Source organism: Vespula vulgaris, chromosome 18 (genome assembly GCF_905475345.1).
Source record: "Vespula vulgaris chromosome 18, iyVesVulg1.1, whole genome shotgun sequence".
In the NCBI taxonomy this organism is placed as follows: domain Eukaryota; kingdom Metazoa; phylum Arthropoda; class Insecta; order Hymenoptera; family Vespidae; genus Vespula; species Vespula vulgaris.
The window spans coordinates 1262044-1287362 of record NC_066603.1 but is presented as its reverse complement, the minus strand read 5'-3'; the positions used below and the strand labels follow the sequence as shown (position 1 = coordinate 1287362).

The 25319-nt window shown below is 33.4% G+C and overlaps 4 protein-coding genes and 1 non-coding gene across 19 annotated transcripts in view; 2 read left to right on the top strand and 3 right to left on the bottom strand.

Moving 5' to 3' along the window:
• LOC127070478 (RNA-binding protein 25) overlaps positions 1-17843 on the bottom strand; it is a 56731-nt gene extending 38888 nt beyond the window's left edge. The window contains exons 1-2 of the mRNA XM_051008510.1: positions 17784-17843; positions 17566-17677 (exon numbers count right to left, since the gene is read on the bottom strand). The gene's annotated coding sequence lies outside the window, so the exon portion shown is untranslated. The remainder of the gene's footprint in view (positions 1-17565; positions 17678-17783) is intronic.
• On the bottom strand, positions 2939-3011 carry Trnar-ucu (transfer RNA arginine (anticodon UCU)). Its single transcript has one exon. It is a non-coding gene; the product is annotated as a tRNA-Arg (tRNA).
• Positions 3390-17332, top strand: LOC127070477 (calpain-D-like). 3 transcript variants are annotated; one of them, XM_051008506.1, is made up of 10 exons: positions 3426-4924; positions 5387-5778; positions 5867-7233; positions 7312-7545; positions 7639-8333; positions 8410-8446; positions 8518-8843; positions 8920-9262; positions 9343-9521; positions 9582-17332. In XM_051008506.1, exons 1-10 carry the CDS (start codon positions 4416-4418, stop codon positions 9760-9762), a joined length of 4263 nt encoding a protein of 1420 aa, XP_050864463.1. In that variant the 5' UTR covers positions 3426-4415; the 3' UTR covers positions 9763-17332. The 3 variants fall into 3 exon arrangements, with proteins under 3 accessions (XP_050864465.1, XP_050864463.1, XP_050864464.1); XM_051008507.1 differs by having other exon boundaries at positions 4786-5119; XM_051008508.1 differs by lacking the exons at positions 9343-9521; positions 9582-17332 and having other exon boundaries at positions 3390-4924; positions 8948-9082.
• A 297-nt stretch (positions 17844-18140) lies between the features above and the next one.
• LOC127070580 (nuclear pore complex protein Nup58) lies at positions 18141-21066 on the top strand. 11 transcript variants are annotated; one of them, XR_007784585.1, is made up of 9 exons: positions 18141-18321; positions 18430-18746; positions 18824-19031; positions 19113-19486; positions 19559-19783; positions 19852-19926; positions 20054-20276; positions 20795-20805; positions 20874-21066. XR_007784585.1 is itself a non-coding variant. In XM_051008720.1 (9 exons), exons 1-7 carry the CDS (start codon positions 18251-18253, stop codon positions 20252-20254), a joined length of 1281 nt encoding a protein of 426 aa, XP_050864677.1. In that variant the 5' UTR covers positions 18141-18250; the 3' UTR covers positions 20255-20276; positions 20795-20805; positions 20874-21066. The 11 variants fall into 11 exon arrangements, 8 of the variants coding, with proteins under 8 accessions (XP_050864677.1, XP_050864673.1, XP_050864670.1 ...); XM_051008720.1 differs by having other exon boundaries at positions 20244-20276; XM_051008716.1 differs by having other exon boundaries at positions 20054-20076.
• On the bottom strand, positions 21062-24387 carry LOC127070579 (protein FAM114A2). 3 transcript variants are annotated; one of them, XM_051008709.1, is made up of 6 exons: positions 24235-24387; positions 22904-24027; positions 22220-22818; positions 21833-22156; positions 21635-21712; positions 21062-21394 (listed from the first exon to the last, which is right to left on the bottom strand). In XM_051008709.1, the coding sequence occupies exons 2-5, from the start codon at positions 23916-23918 to the stop codon at positions 21638-21640; spliced, it is 2013 nt and encodes a 670-aa protein (XP_050864666.1). In that variant the 5' UTR covers positions 23919-24027; positions 24235-24387; the 3' UTR covers positions 21062-21394; positions 21635-21637. The 3 variants fall into 3 exon arrangements, with proteins under 3 accessions (XP_050864666.1, XP_050864668.1, XP_050864665.1); XM_051008711.1 differs by lacking the exon at positions 24235-24387 and having other exon boundaries at positions 21062-21211; positions 21350-21394; positions 22904-24156; XM_051008708.1 differs by lacking the exon at positions 24235-24387 and having other exon boundaries at positions 22904-24156.
• Between the last annotated feature and the right edge of the window lie 932 nt (positions 24388-25319).

Below are 25319 nucleotides of genomic sequence, written 5' to 3'. Positions count from 1 at the left end.
ATAAAAAATATGTTATGTTGAGATTAATTAAAGAAAAATGATAGTAAAAGTTATAATTTATATAGATATATATGTATATACATATATTTTATTATATATTTATATTTTATTATATATCCGACATAAATAACCTCTTATCGTAGATAATAAGAACATCGTAAACAATTTTATGATAGCCAGATAATTTTTTTTCAGAAAGACACGACGTGTTTACCTCACGCGTTAAAGACATGTTTATATGTACATATATATTTATGTATATGCATATGTATATATGTATACTATATTTTCATGCAGACAAACATTTTTTTCAAACGTGGGTTCTTAAAGGTCACGACTTCGAAAAAGACAGAGAGAGAGAAAGTTTATTTCTCCATAACGCTTTCTTGTTCATTTTCAAGGAACATCGTTCGTTTATACTTTTAATGAACATATAATGTTCGTTCAAAATGAACTAGAGAATCTACTTTTCATTATTTATCTATATATACGTATTATGTATATATATATATCTATACGTAGGAAAATATAATGGGTGTGGAAAAGCTCGAAAAATTTACATCATATTCAAAGTGATATGTTCCTTGATATTATGCGCATAATTAAAAGAAAAAAAGAAAAAAACCTCTCCCTCTCTCTCTCTCCGTTTCTCTCGCGGTAGCATAAGAATATTCATAATTAATTGCTCGTAGCGTCGGAGACGAAGTTAATTAAGTTGGAGATGTAGACACTTTCGAACGAACTCGCTGATACAAGTTATTGAAATTTGGATTCTACTCACATAGGAGAGGATTAAGTCACGTTTCAAGGCTTGAACTTACTCAACATATCCGACGCGCTTATTTCAATATGTGTGCACGCGTGTGGGTTATTTCTTTTTCTTTCTTTTTATTGGCTCACGTCGAGTATCACAGAGCTTATTTTAAGAAATAATTATTGGCTTTTCCCTCTATCCTCACATCCCTCCACACCCTCACCTCCCACGCACGTTACTACGAACTTGTTAAAGAGAAAAAGAGAGAGAGAGAGAAAGAGGAAGAGAGAAAAAGAGAGAAGAAAACATAGAAATAACAACGTGGAATTTGATTTCTCGGAAAAATAAATCGATCGTTTCTAAAAATTCGAATACTTTTCAGTTAAATTCTATTACAATTTACAACGCATAAATATAGCGTATTATTAGTTTCGATCCATTTCGAGGAAGAATATAGGATATACTTTTGCCACGTGTCATCTATAAAAAATTTTCCACGTATAAATAATGTAAACAAGAGGACGATAGGGACCTTCGTAAATTAAAAGAATCGGATAGAGATTAAGGTCATTAGATCGAGTTCCTTCAAGTTTGTTAGGTTTAAACAAACGTTAGTAAAACGTTAGAGTGATACAGGTTGCCTTTTAAAATCATTCTCGTAACTCGATTGAAATACAATCGTATTTCCGCTAGTTAATCTTAGATCGGTTCTCGTACAGACTAGTGCCAATGTTGGTGACGTTTCTATCGTGAAGGCTAACGAAAAGAAAAAAAAAAAAAAAAAAAAAGAAAAGAAAAAGAAATAAAAACAGAAAGAGAAGGGAAAAAATCTATTTCCATTCATTTCCACTTCATCTTTATTACTCTTCCTTCGCTCTCCTACACGAGAGACAATGAATTCGTTCATAACTAATAGCAAATATAAAAAGAAAAAAAAAACTTGATCGTCAAGGTTAACCTCGATCATTCTGATTTATAATAAGTTTCGAACAATCAGATAGTTTTTATTGTAAAAGAATGTGCGAATAAAAACGAGAGATATAGAAAAGGAGAGTGGGAGAGATAAGAAAAAAAAGAAACGAAATATTATTTACATTTTACTACGACGTGTTCTATGATTACGAGGTGAAATCGTATCAGAGGCGTCTAACTGTCTGGGCAAGCAAATCTCGCACTGGCTGTCGTCCAAAGAGCGAGCAAGAGTCTCTCAATCAGTCACGTAATTTACTTGAATAGAAAAAGAAAAAAAACAAAAAAATGATCTCAACGCGTTGTACGCAATAGTAGTAGATTTATATGGCATGAGCCAAAAGTTCCCTAGGCTTGTAGTTTTACAATCTGATCAAAAAGAAAAAAAAAAGAAAAGAAAAGAAAAGAAAGAATCAGTTTGAAAAATCTCGAAGACGAGATAATTTAGATATTCTCAAATTTTGACTACTGTAGTAACTCTGTACTAAACTCGTCGTTTATTTTTATTCTTTATCGTTTTTCTTCTATAGAGCATCATCGATATTGTGTTTCATATGTTTATTTTTTCTTTTAAATATATATGTATACATATATATATATATATAATATGAAAAGAATGTTTAGAATATTAGAAGGAGAAAAAAAAGAAAAGAAAAAGAAGAAGAATAAAGCACATGATGCAGCTCGTTTCTTTCTTCAGCTTCTTCCCTTTCAAGTATTATTCTCGTTTCGAGTTGAAAGCCCAACAAAACGAAAATGATTCTGAAGAGGGGAAAAGAGGAGCTCGTAGAATTCCGAGTAAGAAGCGAAGAAAGAGACGTTTCTCTAAATACATCTTGCGAGCTCGGAGCAATCCACGTAGCCAGGAGACAGATGCTTCTTCTAACAATTGGCTAACTAAAACGAAACGATCAAATGAACGTAAACGATTTTCTATTGCAGCGTTGAACACGTTGGATCCATAAATCATTCGTCGGTGTAATCAAACGACGATTATTTCGACTTGGAAAAACAAATTTCGAGTGAAACGTTTATCAATTTTTAGATCAACTTCGTAGACGTTTCGATTTATTGTTTTTTCTTTTTTTTTTTTTTAATATATAAATGTAATCAATTTAATTTGTTATAAACAACGTGGATTCGATCGAGCATTATGTATAAAATAAAAATACGAAGTAAAAAAAAATTGGCGGAAGAGTGGTAACCCACCGCCGACATCCCTGGTGGGGATCGAACCCACGACCTTTGGATTAGAAGTCCAACGCGCTATCCTCTGCGCCACAGGGACTTGATGATGTGAGGTGCTTACGGCTATCTTACAAGCAAAAGTCAATTCCGATTCTTGCTTAATAGATGTCGCCACTATTCCTATGCAACGCAATACAGTAGCGTATCTTGTCGGGCGATTGTTAATGACGTAAATGACATACTCTTTAACATTTCTCTATTATTCGATTAACCTAAAATTAATATCGCTTTGATAATACTTGTAACTATACTTCTTATTTTGTTTACGTAACGTTACGATTAAGATCGAAGTCTAAAACGATATTTATTTATTTCGTATTTATTCGAAACAAAATATTCTATTATTTCTCTTCTATTCTAGAACATTTTTCAAAGTAGAACGCTTTCTTCTTTTTTCTTTTGTTCCTTTGAATCACCGAAAATTCGTCGATTATAACCTACGATAGGTCCTAACGTGCGCCGTTAATATTACGTCCCTGCGTTGCAAGTTGCAATACGTAGAGAACGATCAACACGCAGAGAACTCAAGTGAAGTAGACTCGACGTGTTCTGTGTTACTACGTCTCTCTCTCTCTCTCCTTCTGTCTATCAACCTTTCCAAACGATTGATCTATCTAGTCGGTGGGGCGCTCGTCGAAGCATAAACAAAGTGCGTGCGGACAACGAAGAGCGTCATTGTCATTTCCAGTGTCCTGTGATAAGGAGAAATAGAAAGGAGAAGGGTTGGACGTTGATCGAACACTGGTGTTGGAGAAGAAAAAGAAGGAGAAGAGGAAGAAAGAGGGAAAAAAAATGAGAAGGAAGATGACGAAAACGAAAATGAAGTATTTTGAGGGAAATGGAGAGAGGGAAAGAGAGTGAGGGAGGGATCGAGTGGAACGAAGAAAACAGAAAAAGGAAAAACAGAAGACAGACAGATAGAGAGAGAGAGAGAGAAAGGAAGAAAGAAAGAAAGAGACGAGTGTGTTGTGATTTCCGTGCGCGCGGAAGAGAAAGAGAGAGAGAGAGAGAGAGAAGAAATAGATGATAGTGTAAAGAAAGAGAGAAAGAAAGAGAGAGAGGGAACGAACAAGATGGCCGGCCAGAAACATATGACAAAGAACGGCGAGCTACCGCCGTGGCCGAGGGCGACGTTCGCTCGGTTCCTCGGCTCTCGGTATTGCTGATCCTAGTTCGCTTTCGAGAGAGAAAGAGGTGTTTTTTGGCACCGGCCGTGGTGCTCTTTTCGAAGGGGGTTCTTTATAGAGAAGGGAAAGAAAGAAAGCGAGAGAGAGAGAGAGAGAGAGAGAGAGAGAGAGGGATAGAAGAAAAGATAGATAGAAAGAGAGAGAGAGAGCGAGAGGGAGAGAAAGAGGAAAGAGAAAAGAGAAAAGAAAGGGGGGATCGTGACTGCCAAGAGAGTCGGTGATCCTGTGACCGAAGGAGCCATGACTACGCGTGGAGAATGGGCTCGATCGCATCGGTGTTGCAATGGCATTGCTCGGAGTGCGCTCTGATAAATCCAACGGAGAGCGCGCGATGCGCCAGGTGCGGCCTGGCACGAATCAGGAGCGATGACGAGAGGGCGACTAGACTCAGCCGAGAGTTGAGCGCAAAGCGCGGGGAACCTCCTCCGCGCCGGATGAGACAGTTACGTCGTAGGAAAGAGGGGAAAGACGCGGAGGAGGAGGAGGAAGGGGAGGAGGGGGGAGAACCCGACGAAGAGGAAGGTGTTTCTTCTTCTTCTTCTTCGTCGTCGTCGTCGTCGTCTTCGTCATCGTCGTCGTCGTCATCGTCGTCGTCTTCGTCGTCGTCGTCGTCGTCGGGATCGTTACCACCGACGCCACCACCAAGGCTCAATTTTCATAGGCTCGGTAACAATACCACCGAAAACCATCCACAGGTTGACGTCCACGAGGATACGATTACCATCCGCGAGCCCACCGAATCCCTCGCACTACGGTTTTTTCAACGGTGAGGAGATCTCGTCCCCTCACCCACCATCTCCTCTTCTCTTTTTCCCTATTCTTTGTTTGCCATCCTTCCATCCGGTTCAACTATCTCGATGAAAGCTCCTTCCTTGGTCATTGCACGCAGTATCCTGTTTATGTTTGTATAGCGGAGAGAACAAGAACAAGAATCATTCCTTGTTATGATCCTGGTGAAAAGGTGCCAAGCTTTTCAAATGAATTTATATATTGGAAGATATATTTTATCAGTTATATCTTTGTCATAGGAATAACATAATTCATTGTACCTATGACATTTTATTCCGTTATGTTTGTCTTGGCACATTGTTTGCACACTGTCATATCATTTAGACAACGTGTTATGTTATTTGTTTTTTTTTTCTTTTTTTTTTTAAAGCTCTCTTAATAAACGTTTCTCTATTATTTGTCAATGTTAATAGATATTTTCTTTGTATTTGCTTTCTAGCATTGATAAGGATTCGTCTGTATCCAATGTTCTTAAGAAGAGACTACGTTATAGTTCGTGGAGTGGGAATATCTGTGACAAAGAGCCGCTTAAACGATCCACTTCTGTACCTTCCCTAGTGACACGGTGGACCTGCATTCGTTGTTTGTTGGACAACAGTTGTAGCTCCACATTGGTTTGTGCAGCCTGTGATGCTAGTTTTTCTATAGCCCAGCTTGATGAAAGACAGATAGGAGCGAGGAAGGGAAAAAAACTTAATCAGTGTAAAACCAAACAAGAACCTAATGTAAAATTGTTAAAAAATGCAGTATTCGGACGTCTGACCAAAAATTTGGATGCTGGCTATAGTATAACGTATACTCCTTCTAATGCCAAGAGAGTTTATAACAAAGGTAATTTGTATTAAAGAGCTCGTATATTTGTGATGTTATGTATACGACATAAGATGATTAGATTATAATCATTATTTTGACTGGATAGGTATGGCACAATTGACAAGTATAAGTCGCAGTGAAAGAGGAAGAAACGTACGCGAGGAGTGGACATTACCTACGCTCGAAACGATGGATCCAACGTCGCTTCCCTACTCGGATAATGCGGAAAGTTCTCAACGTTCTCCTAAGCGTCACAGTCCTTCTATGTATGAAAGAGTTAAATCCAAAGTGAGTCGTTCTTTGTCTAATGGCTCCGTCGTACAAAAGCTCTCTGAACTCGTTATTCAAAGACCCACCAGCTTAGTAGTATCCGAAGCACATCAGGACGATGCCTTGTGGAGTTGCGATAATTGTACGCTCGATAACGCACCGGGATTGGAGCAATGCGAAGCGTGCGAAGCACCTAGAAGCCCAGCACCGTGCAGTGGTGTTGTTATCAGTGTTCCTGCTTGGGAGACACGCGCGTTGTCCTCGGCAGGTCCACTGTCTTATAGACGATCTTTCTCTGATGTCAATTCTATTACAAATGTGACTCAGAGGAAGACCATAAATCGTAGGAGTCTAAACGACGAAGAACCACCGGCGGTACCTCCACATTCCATTGGTTTCACCTCAAAACCAAAGTATTCTTATATAGGTATCAGCGAGCCTGATGTTCCACCACCATTGCCAAAGAAGCAAAGCAGCAAATTAGGTTTACTAGCCACCAAGGCACATAGCGAAGCTACCAGCCCTGTTAGTGATGTAGCCAGTGTGAGTCCTTTAAAACGTATGTGGACGTGTCAAAAGTGTTCTTATGCCTACAATCCTCTGTGGTCTGTGGCTTGCGATATTTGCGGTTCCCCTAGATCACCACCTTCTCTCACGCAACCTAGTTTAATAACTGTGACTAAGGATGGAGCTAGTTGTCCTATGCGAGTGCAGTCTCCTATTATAGTGTCACGAGACAGTGTCAGATATATCCCACCAAAATCGGCTACCTTGGCTACAGCAGAGTCTGATTTGGACGATCAGTTGGATCCTCCTCCTTCTCCGGTTTGGACTTGTAAGAAGTGTACATTACTTAACGCTGCTTCGCGAACTACGTGCGAAGCGTGTGGTGGCTCCAAACTTAAAAGCATAATGCACTTGGAGGATGCTACATTAAGAAAAGGGGAGAGTTGGGTATGCCCCTCGTGTACATTAAGGAATCCGCTATCAGCACAAACTTGTAATGCCTGTAAGACGTTAGCAGACTTTTTAGAAGTGCCCAAGGACAATAGAATTCAAGGACAAAGAAGTCCAAGTCCAAGACTTTGTCAACCAGCAAATTCAAAAGTTGTTGCTCAAAAATATAAAAATTCCGTACGAAGGAACGGTTCCTCGATAGCTGACAAAAGACATTCAAGATCCAAAGATCCGAGTCATACTCAAGTAAGAACCTTTTTCTATTTATGCTCCTTCTCCCTGTGATAACGTCACATAGTCTTTTTCTTTTCTTGCTCGTTACAGTGGCAATGTAAGCTGTGTACTTATGAAAATAAGAGTACAAACAGAACTTGCGAAATGTGCCAAAGCTCGAAGACCTTATCCGAAGCATCAGGGGATAGACCTAGACTTATCGAGGCTGGTACTAGTACACTTACGATGCAACGTCAGGAAAGTGTGGTAATGGAAAATTTAAGACAATTGGAGGAAAGAGAAGCACTAGAAAAATGGGAGCGTATAGTACGTTATTGTAAAGAGGTAATAGAACGTTGAACTAAATTAAAACCGCGCGATACTTTTCTTTATGACGATCGACTAACTACACTTCCTCTTTTTTCTTTTTCCCTTAAGACGAACGAGCCCTTCGTCGACGATTCATTTCCACCAGCTCCAAAATCTTTGTACTATAATCCCGCGGATACGAAAGATAATCACGTAGTTCAATGGAGAAGACCTCATCAAATTAACGTTGACTCGAGCGTCGACTCTAAACTGCCATGGGCTGTTTTTAGAACACCGTTGCCCTCAGATATTTCGCAAGGAGTTTTAGGAAATTGCTGGTTACTTTCAGCATTGGCCGTATTGGCAGAAAGCGACGAACTCGTAAGAAGGGTTCTCGTGATGAGAGAAACGTGTCCCGAAGGGGCTTATCAAGTTAGACTGTGTAAAGATGGAAAATGGACAACGGTATTGGTCGATGATCTCTTGCCTTGTGACAAAAGAGGTCACTTAGTATATTCACAGGCAAAAAGAAAACAACTTTGGGTACCATTGATCGAAAAGGCCGTTGCTAAAATTCATGGTTGTTACGAAGCTTTGGTATCGGGTAGAGCTATTGAAGGTTTAGCTACGTTAACCGGCGCACCGTGCGAAAGCGTACCTTTGCAGCCTTCTGCATTACCAAGCGAAGATGAACTTGATAAGGATTTAATTTGGGCACAACTTTTGTCATCGAGACAAGCTATGTTTCTGATGGGTGCTAGCTGTGGTGGTGGTAATATGAAAGTCGACGAAGAAGAGTATCAAAGAAAAGGTTTAAGACCAAGGTAGACTCGAAATTTAATCGATTCCAACAAAACTAATACGTTCTACGAACTTTTAAAACTTTAACAATTGTTCCAGGCACGCGTATTCCGTTCTCGACGTACGCGACGTTCAGGTGAGTTACAACAAAACGTCGTAATCACGTTCGACGATACGATCGAACTACAACGGAATATCTCTTTTCAGGGAATACGTTTGTTGAGACTACGAAATCCCTGGGGTCATTACAGCTGGAAAGGAGATTGGTCCGACGATAGTCCTATATGGACTCCGCAATTACGAGAAATGTTAATGCCACACGGTGCTTCGGACGGCGTGTTTTGGATTTCCTTTGACGACGTGTTAAAATATTTCGATTGCATAGATATATGCAAGACGAGAGTTGGTTGGAGCGAAGTTAGATTACGTGGTACGCTACCGCCTTTATCATCTCTTAGGCATTTATCGTGCGTATTGTTAACAGTATTAGAACCAACTGAGACTGAGTTCACACTATTCCAAGAGGGTCAAAGGTATGCATGTTTCTATTAACTTGACGGTCGAGTAAAAGTAAGACCTTAAGAATTTGTTTGTTTGAAAAATACGTAGGAATTCTGAAAAGTCACAACGTTCTCAGTTAGATCTATGTGTGGTTGTATTTCGCACGCGGTCACCAGCAGCACCAGAAGTGGGGAGATTGGTAGAGCATAGTAAGCGGCAGGTACGAGGATTCGTTGGATGTCACAAAATGTTAGAAAGGGACTTGTATATAGTCGTATGTTTGGCATTTAATCATTGGCATACCGGTATGGAGGATACATCCAGCTATCCGGAGTATGTCCTCGCAATACATAGCTCTAAGAGACTTCTGGTAGAACAAATATCTCCTCCTGCGTTCGTATTGGCCGATGCGATTATAAGTTTAACGTTGGCGAAAGGACAGCGACACGAGGTAAAAAGAAACTTTGTTGATTTATTATCGATTTGAATTCTATAATATCGACCGAAATTAAAAGGGAAATATCTTTCTAGGGAAGAGAAGGTATGACGGCGTATTATTTAACCAAAGGATGGGCTGGTTTGGTGGTAATGGTGGAAAATCGTCATGTTAATAAATGGATACACGTAAAATGTGACTGCCATGAAAGCTATAACGTTGTGTCCACAAGAGGACAGCTCAGAACTGCCGATAGTGTTCCCCCACTTCACAGGTACGTTTTACTCGTTATATTATTATGAAATTGCTATCCTTACGATACTCCTTTTTCCAGACAAGTTATCATAGTCCTAACGCAATTGGAAGGTAGCGGAGGTTTTTCAATAGCACATCGACTCACTCACCGACTAGCGAACAGTGGAAATTTGCACGATTGGGGACCACCCGATACCCAACATCATCCTCAAATAGATACTCAGGTCGAAGGTTTACACAGTCCTCGTTTAATCACGTGAAAATTTACGTGTTACGACTGACTTTCGTTGAACACACAGGGGCGACGTTTAAGAAAAAAAAGAAACAGTAAAAAAGTGCCGATATTGTTCGAAAATTTTTTATTATAATAGCAAAAAAGTTGAAAGATTTCGACTGAAAACAACGTAAAGAAAAAAAAAAAAGAAAAAAGAAACTAAAACAACGTAGGAAGATTGCAATGCATAGTACATCATCCCAAAGTAATTAAAAATGATACTTTTCGTGCTTTCTAATCGACGGTACTTCACGAAAATTCTTAGAGTTGCAATACGCTCAGCGCAAAGGACAGGATACAATAATTAAAAAAAAAGGAAAAGAAAAAAGAAAAAAAAACGTAAAAAAAATACAAGTAAGAATAAAAAGGGAAAAAGAGAAAGAAAGAAAGATTAATAATACGATGGTTCTCTGAGGTTAAAAATTTGTAATATTTTCTTCTTTACACTCTTGTATGATTCTCTCGATTCGCGTTCTAACGAGAAAGCACATACTTTAAAAGAACACAAACAAAAAGCAAATTAAAAAAAGGACAAAAAAGAAAATATCGGGTGCTGATTAAATCATTGGATATCTCTGCTGGAACCATTGATCCATAAAATAAAAGATGAAAAAAATAAAAATAAAGATAAAAATTAAAAAAATTAAAAAAATAAAAAAAGACTTAAGGATATGAAAAATATTTATGTGAAGAGACAAGTTTTAATATAGAGGTTGTTGCGTTGACATCGATGCACGCTATCTTTCCGATTACTGCCAGAGGTACAAAGAGATAATACATTGGACGCGCATATAAAATGAAAAACTGTTTGAATAAAGAGGTACGTCTCTTGTCTAGGTGCAATAGCTTAAATCTTAACGTTTCACGTTATATCACACACATTCTGGATATTATTTTGCAAAATGAAAAGTTACTTATCTTCTAAATAATATATGAAATAGAGAATAATGTTTGCACGTTTATCAATTAATTATTCTCTTCTATCGTTTCGTATGAAAACTTCTGAAAGTGATGGTGTGCATTTATATCAACGAAACGGCTTGTGTAACGACACACACTTTGCTTGTTATATATATATAAAAAAAAAAAGAAAAAATATGGAAGAAGAAGAAGAAGAATAAGAAAAAGAAGAAGATGAAGAAGAAAAAGAATTATTTTCTCAACTTAACATTTAAGCATCATTCATAAGAAATGAGAAAACCTAAATGAAAATATAACATAATATAATATAAATTGCGATATCTCTAGAAGTCATTAAGGAATTTGCGAAAGCACGATACAATAAAACATTGTTTTCTTTTTCTTTTCTTTTTTCTTTTTGGAATTGCTTAAATTTGCTTAATGGAACATCATATAAATACAATTTCACGATTTCTCATTTTCACTTTTTGTCTCGTGCATCCTATCGCTGAGAACGCTCTTACATTACATAAGCGTGATAATGATGATGATACTGATACTGATGATGATGATGATGATAATGATAATAATTATGATGATGATGATGATGATGATGATGATGATGATGATGATGATGATGATGATGATGATGATGATGATGATGATGATGATGATGATGACGATGACGATGATGATGATGATGACGATGATGATAATGATGATGATAATGATAATGATAATGATGATAATGAAGACGATGATAATGATAATGATGATGATCGAGGCTCATTTGACATGTACAAATGTAACAAGGAGATGAACCTTCGAAGGAAGAGTTTTCAAATGATATTAAGTATTGTAGCATGTTGTTTCCTTGCCCAAATTTATTTTGCTTCCATCTCATAAGTGGATGCAGTGCTTCTTTTTGAAAGTGACGTAGCACATTGCTACAGAACCAAAGACCCATTTCAGAAGTCTTAACGATATTATATACATTATTAACGCGTTCACTGCCATTCTATGCAATTTATATAGAAATGTGTTTCTCTTTCATATTATTTTATTTTATTTTATTTTATTTATTTCGTGTTTTCTTTTTATTTCTCTCTCTCTCTCTCCCCCCCCCTCTCTCTCTCTCTCTCGCTCTCTCCTTTTATTATTTTATTTATTTTATTATATCAAATTCTTACGATTTAGTTACGTCAATAATAAACGAATAAAATTCTTGCATATCATTATAATTGAGACGATCATTTTACTTTTGTAAAGTCCTACACATTCTACGACTATGTTTATATGTATGTACATCTTTAGAGATTTCATACATGACACACGTATCACGTGTATAAATATACACTCACAAACATATATATAACTGTGTATGGGCAAGCATGGCAGTTAGCGAGTTAGAAGCCAAATTTAAGCTAATTTGCGCGTAAGTCAGCTGTCCCCATTCATGTGGTTTTCTCTTTTCTCTTTTTTTTTCCTTTTTTTTTTTTAAGAATCAACAGTGCCGCTGTAACTCACAACAGAAAGAGAAAAATGGGAAAGAAAAGAGAACGAACAAAGAAAAAACTAAAGCACACATAATGAATTATTTTTCGTTGAATCGTAAATTGAAAACGCGTTTAGCTCTGTTACACAATATACATAGGTACATACATACATACATACATGCATCTATGCATACATGCAAATATACATACAAGCAAAAAAAGCATTTTGTGATTTTCGACAAGTTGAAGTTTCCATCATCGTAGGCTTCTCTCTTTTTTTCAATAGAGAATCATTACGATTTTAAGATGACATTGCCTTTTGTATCGCGGATAAAAGTTAATTGCAATAACGATATGCGAATAATGTTCTCCTCTATGTTCGATTACTATCAATCGATTATATTAGCCTCTTAAGAATTGTTGTATTGGGATACATCGTCGAGTCGATATGTATTTTCACCGAGGTTCACGTACACAAATGCACGCAACATACACACGTAAAAAAGCAAAAAGAAGAAAAAAATAAATAAATAAATAACACTATGAATTTTCTGTAAAAGTATCAGAAGAGAAGAATAAATATAAGAATCGTTTTCGATAATATTCGAACGTTATAATATATAATAATTCCATGTAACGAGTCTAAGGAGAAATATTTATTGAAAAGTCCGAATATGTAACTTCTTTCTTTTCATTTTTTTTTAAATTATTTTGATTGCATTGTTGTTGTTGTTGTTGTTGTTGTTGTTGTTGTTGTTGACTCTGTATAGGCGAGAAAAACGGCGAAATTTTTCTATGGTAAACTCGAGTGCGTTTTATGGCTTCGATTGGTCAAACTGCCATTATCAAATTCTTTGTCTTTTAAGATAGACGACCGATGATAGATAAATAATAGATCAATTGAAACAAAGAATGTTCTTTTTCTACGTACATATATACATATGTATAAATGTATATGTATGTATGTATCTATCTATGTACATATGTATGTACGTACTTCGAATATAGAAAAATTGTTCGAAGCTCTTTCTGCACATAATGAATGTCGTGATGTGACAATATAGTAATCGCTGTGATCAGACGACGACGACGATAATGACGACGATGACGACGATGACGATGATCTAATTCGAAAGAATGTGTCTAAACAAGGGGTCTTTGAGGAAAAACGAGCAGCAGTTTTGGGAAAAATTAAAAAAAAATAAATAAAATAAAATAACAAAAGAAGAAAAAACAAAAAAACAAAAAGAAAAGAAATTAAATAAAAATAATTAAAAAAAGAAAAGAAAAAGAAAAAAAATAGTACAAAATGCTAACTTGCTATACAGAAATCCGCTTACATTCTTTTTTTATCGCAATACATCTCAAGATAAAATATGATGATGACGATGATGATGACGATGATGATGATGATAATGATGACGATGATAATAATGATAATAATGATGAGCGATTTGGAAAAATATCGAACATCTTATAATTGTTTCTAATTGCCAAGCCTTTTCCGAGTATCCAGATTATTAGAATGTATGTAATAAGAGAAACGGATGAGCTCGGATTATAAAAAATAGTTTAATAAATAAATGTCTTTGTTGTATACTTCGGTAGAGTTCCGGTGCTAAATAAAATTAATTAATTATAGGCTCGTTTACACACGTGTACACTCCAATTGTCATATATTAAATATTACTTAGGCCGATTTTTATAAGAAAAAAAAAAAAAAAAAGAAATGTTTTATCTGAATTAACGATCTCAATAGATCCTAGCCTGGCCTAACAATTAATAACTATTTAATTACTTTTGAATATGAAAAATATTCGACAGAATGTACCATTCGATATTATCGGCCTTAGAGTGTAATGTTAACAAAAAAGATTTCTTTTTATTATTTTCTTATTTTTAGTTTTTTTGTTTGCTTTTTATATCTTTATGAAAATCTTTGATTTTAACACGCGATCTCTCTCTCTAACGCTATATATATTACCGCACATTTGATATTAAATTATAAAGAGCACTGCAATCCTAATTTCTAAGAAACATATGTGATAACAAGAAGTAAGAAAAAGTGAATAAATTGGAGTGCAAAGATAATAGTAGATAATTAAAGCATATATTATAACAGTGGCCTAAAAGAGAGCGAATAAGTCAGCAAAAATTCAATAATTCGATTATATAGATCTAAATTATAATGAAAAGAATCTTTAGAAAAATATATGCTTTAATCTATTCTCATAATCACACTGATTCATGTAGAGTGTATATATATATATATATATATATATATATATATATATATGTATATATATATATGTATATACATACATAATGAATTATCAAAAGACGTTTGATTATTAACGTAATACCAATAAATAATAAATAATATTATAAACGGAGTTACACGTTTCAAGTTAAAAAGTGAAGTTGCAAAAACGAAAAATGAAATAATCTTAGGCTCATTCCACCGAAGTGTACAGCTGTTTCATTGCATATGCACAAAATGTATACACAGAAGAATACACATACACACACGTTACACATACATAGAGAGGAACAGAAACATGAACCTTTTATCCAGCAATAGATAATACGATTTTTAAACAAATTAAAAGAAATACGATAATAAATCTGATTCTTTCATTTCGCTATTGTAAAAGCTGACCTTTAGTGCCATAAATTAAATCACGATTGAAGATGTTGCTGAGGGTGAGGAGGAGAAAGACGTTGCGGAAGATTCATAAAAAAAAAGAAAAAAAACAGAGAAAAAAAACAAAGGGGGGGAAAAAGTAATAAACAAATAAAACGAGAGCGATTTTTAATATTGCGATCGCACCCACCGATCTGTCATGGTATAATATTTTCTAACGACGATTTTTCTTTTTCTAACGAACGAAAGAAAATGAAGAAAAGATATACTATATATTTTACATATTGCATATAGTATCGAGCGACGATATTGTACGTAGATTGTCGATAATTAATTACATGAAAGAAAAAAATAAAATGAATAACATAATAATAATAATAATAATAATAATAATAATAATAATAATAATAATAATAAAAATAATAATAATAATAATAATAATAATAATAATAATAATAATAATAATAATAATAATAATAATAATAATGAACCAGTTGAGAGAAGAAGAGACGAAGATGTTCGTTTTTCTCGCAATTACAAAATAAAAAACAAATAAAAAAAGAAAAAAAAACATTCTTTGGCAGGCGTAATTTATTGAGATTCGTAAATAATATTAAGAAGAAAAAGAGAGAGAGAGAGCGATAAAAAGGAAAATAAATAAATAAATAAAAGAACGCGTGTGTTTGCTGGATATAATCCTCGACAAATTATCTTAACGTTCGAACGGATTTAAACGTTTTAGAAAAAAACAAATTCTGTATGTAAATATACAAAGTCGAAGAAAATATAAAAAAGAAACAAAGGAGAGAAAAAAGAAGCGGACTAAAAGAAAAAAGAAAAAAGAAAAGGTATTTATTCTATTTCGCGAAGCGAAACGAGACGAGAGATGAAAATCTGATATAAAGAAGCAAAAAATAAGTTCATATTTATACAGCTTGCGTTTTCGCACACACGTAAATAAGTATGCATACGAATGTTTATTTGTATGCGCTTTAATTAAACCCTTTTATTTTTATTTTCAATTTTAGGACGACATTCAATAACGTATAAAATGTAAAGAGTACACAGTGATATATATATATATATATATATATATATATATATATATATATAACAGATGTCGGTATATATACGTTATATATATATATATATACCTATATGAAAAGTTTATATATATGTATATATATCGTCGTTTACATACGATGGTGACGTGCGAATTAAAATTATTTCTATGAATCCCTTTTTCGAAATTATTTTTAATATGCAGCGATAATTAAGAAAAAGAACAATACTGCATCGTTATTATTTGTTAATCGAGAGGAAAGAGAGAGACAGAGAGAGAAAGAGAGAGAAAAATGATAGAAAAGGAAAATAATTTGTTGGAAAAAATCGAAACTTAAACGTAAAAATATATACGCCTATATCGTTGGTATTAATATTAGCACGGCATTGTTGATATCTTTACATCCAATTGAATATTTAGAATAATCGCACGGCATCGCAAAAGTACCTAGGAATAATATATTCTTTAATATGTGTGTGTGTGTGTGTGTGTGAGAGAGAGAGAGAGAGAAATGAACCCCATAAAAAAAGACACAAGCATACAAAAACACTGGACATGCATAAACATATAACATAACATACATACATGGATACGTGCATACATACATGCATACATAAAATGCGCGCACACGCTGTCTCATTGTATTTGTATGATAGAAAAAATAATATTGTCGTGTCAATCATATTTCATGATCACCGGAGCGACTCATTTTACTCTGTAAAAATGTTTTACAGCGTAAAAATTATACCGGGTGTCTTCTAAAACTACGTACAAGCGTTTAATCGCCTTTCCTGCTTTTTGTTTCTTTCAAACGGGATCGGATTATACGCTTTTTGGGCACGATGAGAATAAAGGAAAAAGAATAATGAAAGATAGAAAAGAAACAGAAAGAATTATGTGCGAAACGTGTTGAAAGTGATTTATAACGGTTTGTACTGTAAATTGTATAATATAAACAAGATGGAAACGATTTTATTAGTGGTCAGAGAGCCCGGAATGTTACAATAATGTATAAGTCTAAAAAAAAGAGTCTATCGGATATAATCTGGCGAAATTCTTTTCGAAAAGAATAAAAAAAGATGGAGAGAGAGATAGAAAGAAATAGAGAGAAGAAGGAGGAGAGAGCTCTTTTAGTCTTGTTCAACACACGACTGTGATCATTTTAGAAACGCCCACGTACGAATTCAACGCCACGTACGAAATCGAACCAGCAATCAACTTTGTGATAGTCTACTATGTACCGATCTGGTAAACTTCGTTGAAATAACCCCATTTCCTATAGATAAGCTGTATAATTAATTAGAACTTTGTCACGTACACGCAAGGAAGAAAAAAAAAGGAAAAGAAAAAAAAAACGTATTTAATACATTTAAAGATGATAATATGAAATTGTGTTGTCCCCTGATTTGTATCACGTAGGCACGTTTAATAATAAATCGAAATATTATCTATATTTTTTTTTGTATTATCGTACATCTTCCTTAAATTCAATCAACGTTTGATGGTGTTACCATTGTCGTTGAGAACGTGATTATATGTTTTATATATATATATAGATAGATAGATAGATATATGTGTATATATCTAGCTTATTATAATCATTATAAAACGTTTATCTGTTTTTCTAATCATCGTATATAATGTCGAAGAAAGATAGATAGCGATATTAGATATTATTTTAATTACCTCTAATTACGATGAAAACTTTAACTTGTAACTGCTTTATAATTTGTTGTACCTAACTGCGTAATAATGACGTCCAGGACAAACCGCCAAAAGATTTGATGATCGTTTGCTTCTGTAATAGTGTTACATTTATTTTACTTTTTTCATACTTTATTGAGATTAGAATTGTACATTTATCTGTTATATAGAAATATTATGTGGGATAATTTTGTTTATACCTTTTACAATCGGGAGAAGAAAAAATTAAATCATACACCTCTATGTTTTCCGCACGTAATAAACGGTTCAACTGATTCTCGAATTGAAAGTAGTTACTTGAAAAATATGGTATTAGTGCGCAAAAGAAAAAAGCTGATTGGTTCTTTACAAAATTTCGCGAATTAGAAGAAAAAATATAAATAATAATTATATAATTTCGATATTGTTGTAATCGTATTGTTTTTATATATACAAATAATTTATTATTAATTAATTTTTTGTTTAAAATCGCAAAAAGTACGTATTTAATGCATAATATTTAAAAGTTTAGTTCTATAAATTTCCTACAGAGGGCAATTCTGTAGACCAATCAAAACATAGATGATTTCGAAGAGTTCAGACTACCGTGTAAAGTGATAGAGTGTTGTGTATTGTAGATTTATAAGATTAATTATTTCTGCTTTACAAGTAAGTTTAATGTGTAAAAATGTCTTCGTTTACATTTGGAACGCCTACTATAACGTCGAGTAGTTCAGGTTTTGGATTCGGAACTCAGAGGTATGTGATTTAATTAACCTCTTAATATCTTAACCTCTTACATTGAAATTCGTATTTATAAGTTAATGATATTACGACTTATATCGGTGATAATATTGACTTAAATAGCACGTCCTTTACTTCAACAACTCCAGCAACTGGGTTAACATTCGGAACATCAACTCCAGCTACTACTACTGGCCTAACCTTTGGTTTTGGAGCAACACCGGCAACTTCTGCACCAAGTCAACCAGCTACCACCTTGTTAGGAGCAGGAACAGTCACGACAACGGCAACGCCTAATTTATTTTCAACTCCAACTACTTCTGCCCCTTTATTTACAGGGCGTAATTTTGGAACACCTGCTCAAAACACAACATTAAAAGGACCTTTAAATACCACACCTGCGACGGGAGGTTTAATGTTTGGAACTGCTACCAGTGCACGTAATATCGTATAATAAATTAGGACATGATAATTAAACCAAAAATAACTGTACTTTAGTGACAATTGGTATTTACAGCATCTCTGTTTGGTTCTATTAGTAGTGGTGGTTTAGTGGGTACAAAATTAACAACCACTACGACTACGACCTCGACCACAAGTAGAGGATTAGGTGGATTAGATGTTTCTGTTAATAATAAAGGTCTTTCCCAAGGAAGCAATAGTCCAACAGCTGCAAAAGAAAATTTATTACCAAATGAACTGATGCAAACCATAGATAAATTCAAGTAATAAGAAATGAATTATTTGACTAATTATATTACTATAAACAAATGTATATAACCTCAAAATATTTTTTTTTAAATCAGAGAATTTGTAAAAACTCAGAAGGTTTTATCTTCTGATATAGCAAGAGGTTCTGCGAGACCATTAAATCGCTGTGCAGAGGATACTGCATCATTAATGGAAATTTTAACTACATTAGCAGGATCTGTTCAACGAGATCGTGCTTTTGCCGATAAGTTAAAGCAAGATACAGCAAAAGCATTACAAAATGCGGAAATAGCTCAAAGAACAAACGATACACCACCTGGCTTACAATATGAAAATAATGCGCCGCTTCTATTTTTCATGGAATTAACTGAGAATTTCGAACATGACTTAATGTTATTTAGATCTCAAATTGAAACAACAGAAAAACATATACAAACTATGATGACACCAAAGACCTTAACTCCACAAGGTATAATTTATTAATAGTTTAAAAATAATATTGATTATAAAAGAATATAAAAATTATACGATTTTCTTGTAGAATTAACTATGGCTATGAGTAAACTTCATGAGTCTTTAGTTGCTGTTGCTGGAAAACTGCAAGGTGTACATTCAAAAGTACAACAACAAAAGGAACAATATTTAAATTTTAGAAAATACGTGTTAAAAGATAACACAAATGTTTTTGATGATGTTAAGACAAATGACAAATCATTGCGGAACAGTATAGGAAGAATTACTAGTGGTCCAACACCTTTTAGTCCAGGTAGAACGTCATTTTTGTAACGAGAAATACGTATTATATTAGAAATTCAAATAATTTGATTTCAATAGGCAACAGAAGCTTCCTATCTTCAACAGCATTGAATACCGCTCAAGCAACCAGTTATGATGCGCGAAATCCTCTAGGTAACTAATTATGTGACCGATTTACAATACATTGCAATACTAATTTAATTTCACGCTAAAGACAAACTCCCAAGACAACGTGTGTTCTCGTTGTTACAACTTTCCCATAAACATGTCCTACCTTCAGGTCTTGCGTGGATCTAGTGTAAGGTAGAAATTACTAACATTTAACGTCCTTATTAAGTACTGTAGAAGTAATATATACAAGACATGAAACTGCTCTGTGATTTGTCTTTTTTATACATAATACATATATATATTTTTTCTTTGTTTATACATATTATTTTTATTATTTGATTTTAATTTTGCGTTTGCAGGGGAAAAGTAGAGGCTGTATTTTAGTTATTGAGGTATTGAATTTTACTTTCTTTTTTGTGATACAAACTATGGGAAAAATTATGGAGCTTTTCTATATAATATTTTGGGAGCAAACTTGTGTTTGTCAGATATAAAATATTATATTTGGGTATATATATATATATTAACTAAGAAAAAGAAATGAAAAGTTTTGTCTTTTGCTTCTTAAGGAATGGCTGTGTATTTTATGTATGCTTTAAGTGCTCCTGCTTTACCATCAAAGTTGATATAATAATACTTGCATTATTCAAGAAGTGGTGGTAAAATTTGTATGTAAAGATAATATTTCTGCTAGTATCTCTTAACTAGCAGAATCTTTAGTGTAAGTGTAAAGATGGGTAAGATGTAGTTTATGTAATTCAGGAATTATTCAAATCTAGGAAAAAATTGTAGTAGTTACATTAGCAATTTTTGCTGATTATTTCTATTACATATCAATTATGGATTAAACCTGCAGATAATGTGTAACACTCATTAATGATTCTATGAATTCATGGAAAACATCCAACAGCTTCAGCTAATGTACGTGCATTTAAGTTTACCATGATCTTTTGATGAATTCGTTTTGATTAGTAACTATGTTGTTGCAGTTTGGGGAACTACAACACCAGTCCCTTCTGCTATAAATACAACCATAGATTCATCTGTCAAGCCACCAACAGCAAGCTTGAACTTCAACGCGCCAACAAATCTTACTGCACCTTTGTCAACAATTGAATCAAATTCAAGTTTCCAACTGCAAAAACCACCGATTGGAAATAAAAGAGGGAAACATTAATTTTACATTTTTTCTTTTTCTTTTTTATTTTCATAATTCATAAAAATATTAAACATAAGATAAATTTTCAGACATCTTTTTCGTTATTGGAATATGAGTTTCATACATGATTATCTTTGTTAATAATGAATACAAAGTGCATAAGAAGATCTAAAAAATAATATACATATTTATAAACCATCACCTTAATGCTGATATATAAAATAATTGAAATAGATATTTTATATAAATTTTCATTATATCATATTTACACTTAAATATCAATCTATCGTTTTCTCATATACGAACCTGCATTGTTCTATTTAAACAAATCATTATCACAAGATAATCATCCTGAAAATGAAAATATTTTAATTACTTTTTAATATTTATAAGAATAATCACTAGTAGATTAGACATAATACGCTATATGGAATTAGGAAATTAGATTAAAAAAAAAAAAAAGAAAATGAATTCATAATTTTGATCTATTTTATATGAAAAAAATCATTACATTAATTTACTGATCTCTTGAGTACTTAATAGTTCTATTTTATCATGTATTTTTTATTTAGTAACAAATACTGCATTTACCATTTAAAGAGCACCAACTTGTAAGATTGGAATTAACAATTTAAAAGCATCTTGAATGTACGAACTTGCATTTTCAGCCTGAACGAATAAAAAATTAAATATTAGTAATGATAATATAAAATTAAGTAATTTTTAATAAATAAATAAATAAAAAATAAGTATATATGTATACATATATACATACACACATAAACTTACTTCAAAAAAGATTGTTGTTATATTATCATTAATACTATCTGCATTGTTAGACATTTTAATAAATTCATTTAATACATCGGAGAAATGTGTAGCCAGTAAACTAATCTCATCTGTTAAGATATGTGTTAGTCGAACAAGTGCATCTGCTTCACTTGCAGTACTACGTCTTTCTTTAATTAAAAGTAATTCTGCAGTTTTATGAAACCTTTCCACACTAACTGCTGTAAACTTTGCTATAGTAGAAATAGCACATTGAAAGATCTCCAGATTCGTATGAGACATGGGCGAGGCAAGATATGAACTTGATTTAACTTCATTCCAAACCTACAAAAGATATTCTTGCTATAAGTAAATAACAATTTTTATATCATAATAATATTTGCTTACATCTTCAAGTTTTTCATATGTAATAATAATTTCTAATTCTTGGCAAGCATCAGCCAAACGACTTTTGAGATCTTTTTTATTTTCTGATTTATTTTCTTCGTCATCTAAGTCACATAACTCTTTAACTTCTTCTAATGTTTCTTGCAGGGACACCAAATCTTCCGCGTCAAGATTTATCAGATATCCTTGAATCTTTATATTACACTGCTTTGACAACATTTCTAATGCTTCTAGATGAACCAGACCCTGATAATCATCAAATAAAGATTCGAAGTGGATTTTCCTTGCCAACTGTTTCTCTTCAATAGTTTTTTCTTCAGATGCTGCTTTTTCTTTTGCTTCTCTAAGTATTTGAGATAAATTTGGTTTATTTTCTTCTGTCATAAAAAATGCTCTCTTTTTTTTTAAACCAGGATCACCTTCTTGTAGAACTTCCATTGTCTTTTTACCTATTGCTTCTAAGGTATCTAAACCACCGGTCATAACTTTGCTACCAGTTGATTCAACTAGTTTTGTAATGGATGAAACTCCAAATAAAAAACTACTTAAACCAAAAGGTACTTGAGATAGATTAGATTCGGTTTCTTTAGACTCTTTTTCTGTAAGCACAAATATATATTAGAAATTTATAAACTTATGATATAATATATGATATAACAGTAATATAGTAATAATATATTATACCAGGAATTACAACTTCTTCTTCTTCTTGAGTATTTTGTATCATTTGCAACTGCGAGGCATCCGATACATTTATTGTCTCTTCCAAAAGCGATAATCCTTGACTAACATGAGTTGTCAAAGTAGAAACTCCAGCAGAAGCAGTGTTAATCAAGGAACTTACTCCCCAACTACCCCAATTGGCCCACAAAGAATTTTCAGTATCTTTATCATCTAAGGATAATCTATCTAATACTGGTTGAATTTTTTGTTCCGTTAGATCTTCAACTAATTCTATATTATTACCAATTTTTTCCCATCCTTGAGGTTTAAATATCTCTTTAAATTTTTTATTTGATTTCAATTCTTCAGGCATGTCAACTTCTGAGAGATCCTTATTAGAAGATATATTAGAAACAACATCTATCTCCTTTATAGATTGCTTAGAAATTACATTCTTTGTAGATATATTTTCTTTTACATTTTCAGTCGTATTAGGTGTAATTTCAGACTCTTTTTCAATCTTTGTTCCTAGTTTTTTGACACCAAGTTTTCTAGGACCATCGGCTGATCTTCTAGATCTAGGCAACTTTTCCTCTTTAAGACCGATGGTTGACGTATTTTTTGATGTAACTTCTGTAGAATTTTCTTGATTTATAGCACAAGTTTCTAATGTATTGTCTTTGATTACTGTTGTTTCTGTTACTATATCTGCCGTAGAAACAATCTCTTGCATTTTTTCAGCAGACACTTTACTTTCTTCGTCATTACATTCTTTAGTAGGCGTGTCCTTTAAGGTAATAAGCTTTTCTTCACTGTTAGCAACTTCTCTTGGAAAAGAACGGAATCTGGGCTTCTCATAGATTAAGATATTTTTTCTGGGTAACTGTGGAATGCATTCTGTATCGTCATCCGATTCAGAATCAACGACCGATTGCATACCAGGCCACCTCGTATCTTCTACATTAACTTTTGAAGCTACATTATGAGCTAATTCTTCGTCAGCACTCTCAAAATCATCACTCTCTGATGTTGCCATATTAACTTTTTATCGATACATTTACTGCATATTTTTTCATAAATCCTTTTAATTTGACCTATTGTTACATGTCACATATTCGTCACAACTGACACACATGTGCACGGTACTGAAACACAATTATCAAATCATTAATCGATCATGTGGACGGATGGAAATTATTATAAATATCTATATAGTGCATCATAAAATGCGAAATAATGTCTTCGTGGCAGTAACAAATTCATTAAATGCAACTGCGCATGCGAGAGAGAAATTATTTAAGCTTCATTAAAGTCGATGAAAAAAATAGTCCGCCTAATTAACAAATTCTCACCTATTTCATATTTTCTTATCTTCGTTACTGTCATTTAATATATTGATTACGATATTTAAAAAAATAGTACATAGAAAATAGAAAATAATTGGTTTCTTTTTCTTCAAAATCGTACAATTAAATATTTTTCGTATCGTATAAAGTCAACTTTATTAAGGCTGACTTTCAATCAACCAATCAACGTCTTCTTCGTCATTGATACCAATTGCATACTTGTTCGAACTATTTTCACTTATTTTATAAGAACAAGAAAATTTTTCGCAATAAACTTTTATTCCATCTTTTAATTATCCTTATCGTTAACAATAGCAAGGTAAATATAACACGTATTATTACTTTTGACATTAATTATCGTCGGAAAAGATTCTTTATAGAAAAGAATTAATGAAAAGTTGGCAATACATCGTTGGGCGCATGCACACGCTCTCGTCTTTTGTTTCGGCTTCCCGCCATTCGTTGTTGCTGCGAAATTCATCAAGCAAGACAATGCATTCGACATTTTTCGCAAAGTTACAAGTGATTATCTTATTTTTGTACTATTTTCTCTTTTCCGAATTATAACCATGATCGAACGTTCTATCATCCGAGACGATGAATTATCCGTATTTCTATGTTATATTTTAATCTACGTATAATCTAATAGTCATCTTCGCATTTTCGCGATTCGACATCTAATTCGAGAATTTTTCCATTAAACGTTCAAAAAATATTCGAAGAAAAATGTAAGTTAAACTTATTCTTTTTTATTTTAATGTAAAATCAAATGGACGACAGGAGATTTGTACAATTACGTTTATTTCTTATATGGAAAAAGATTCATTTCTTGGAAATATCAGGGACGGCGGTATCAGACTCGAGGCCTTACGATCAAAAATCTTTTACAATAAAATTTTGTAATCAAAGGTAAATTATTTTCTTTTAATCGACTATTAGATGATCTATTGCGAAGTTTGTAGGATCCATAAGAGAAACTGATCGATTCTACACTGTCATATTCCACATAAATTGAATGTCCTATATTTAGACATAAAATGATCGATAATCAATTAAACAGAAATATTCGAATATAATTAATAAGAAATTCG

What these genes read in the sequence shown, in the direction of transcription:
- LOC127070477 (XM_051008506.1), top strand. Translation starts at nt 4,416, where the DNA reads ATGGGCTCGATCGCATCGGTGTTGCAATGGCATTGCTCGGAGTGCGCT. An exon ending in CAAGAGAGTTTATAACAAAG is followed by an intron (nt 5,779 to 5,866) that starts GTAATTTGTATT and finishes TTGACTGGATAG; the next exon opens with GTATGGCACAATTGACAAGT. An exon ending in TCGACGTACGCGACGTTCAG is followed by an intron (nt 8,447 to 8,517) that starts GTGAGTTACAAC and finishes ATCTCTTTTCAG; the next exon opens with GGAATACGTTTGTTGAGACT.
- LOC127070580 (XM_051008712.1), top strand. Translation starts at nt 18,251, where the DNA reads ATGTCTTCGTTTACATTTGGAACGCCTACTATAACGTCGAGTAGTTCA. An exon ending in TTTGGATTCGGAACTCAGAG is followed by an intron (nt 18,322 to 18,429) that starts GTATGTGATTTA and finishes TGACTTAAATAG; the next exon opens with CACGTCCTTTACTTCAACAA. An exon ending in AAAGACCTTAACTCCACAAG is followed by an intron (nt 19,487 to 19,558) that starts GTATAATTTATT and finishes ATTTTCTTGTAG; the next exon opens with AATTAACTATGGCTATGAGT.
- LOC127070579 (XM_051008709.1), bottom strand. Translation starts at nt 23,918, where the DNA reads ATGGCAACATCAGAGAGTGATGATTTTGAGAGTGCTGACGAAGAATTA. An exon ending in AGAAGAAGTTGTAATTCCTG is followed by an intron (nt 22,819 to 22,903) that starts GTATAATATATT and finishes TTGTGCTTACAG; the next exon opens with AAAAAGAGTCTAAAGAAACC. An exon ending in TAACAACAATCTTTTTTGAA is followed by an intron (nt 21,713 to 21,832) that starts GTAAGTTTATGT and finishes TTATTCGTTCAG; the next exon opens with GCTGAAAATGCAAGTTCGTA.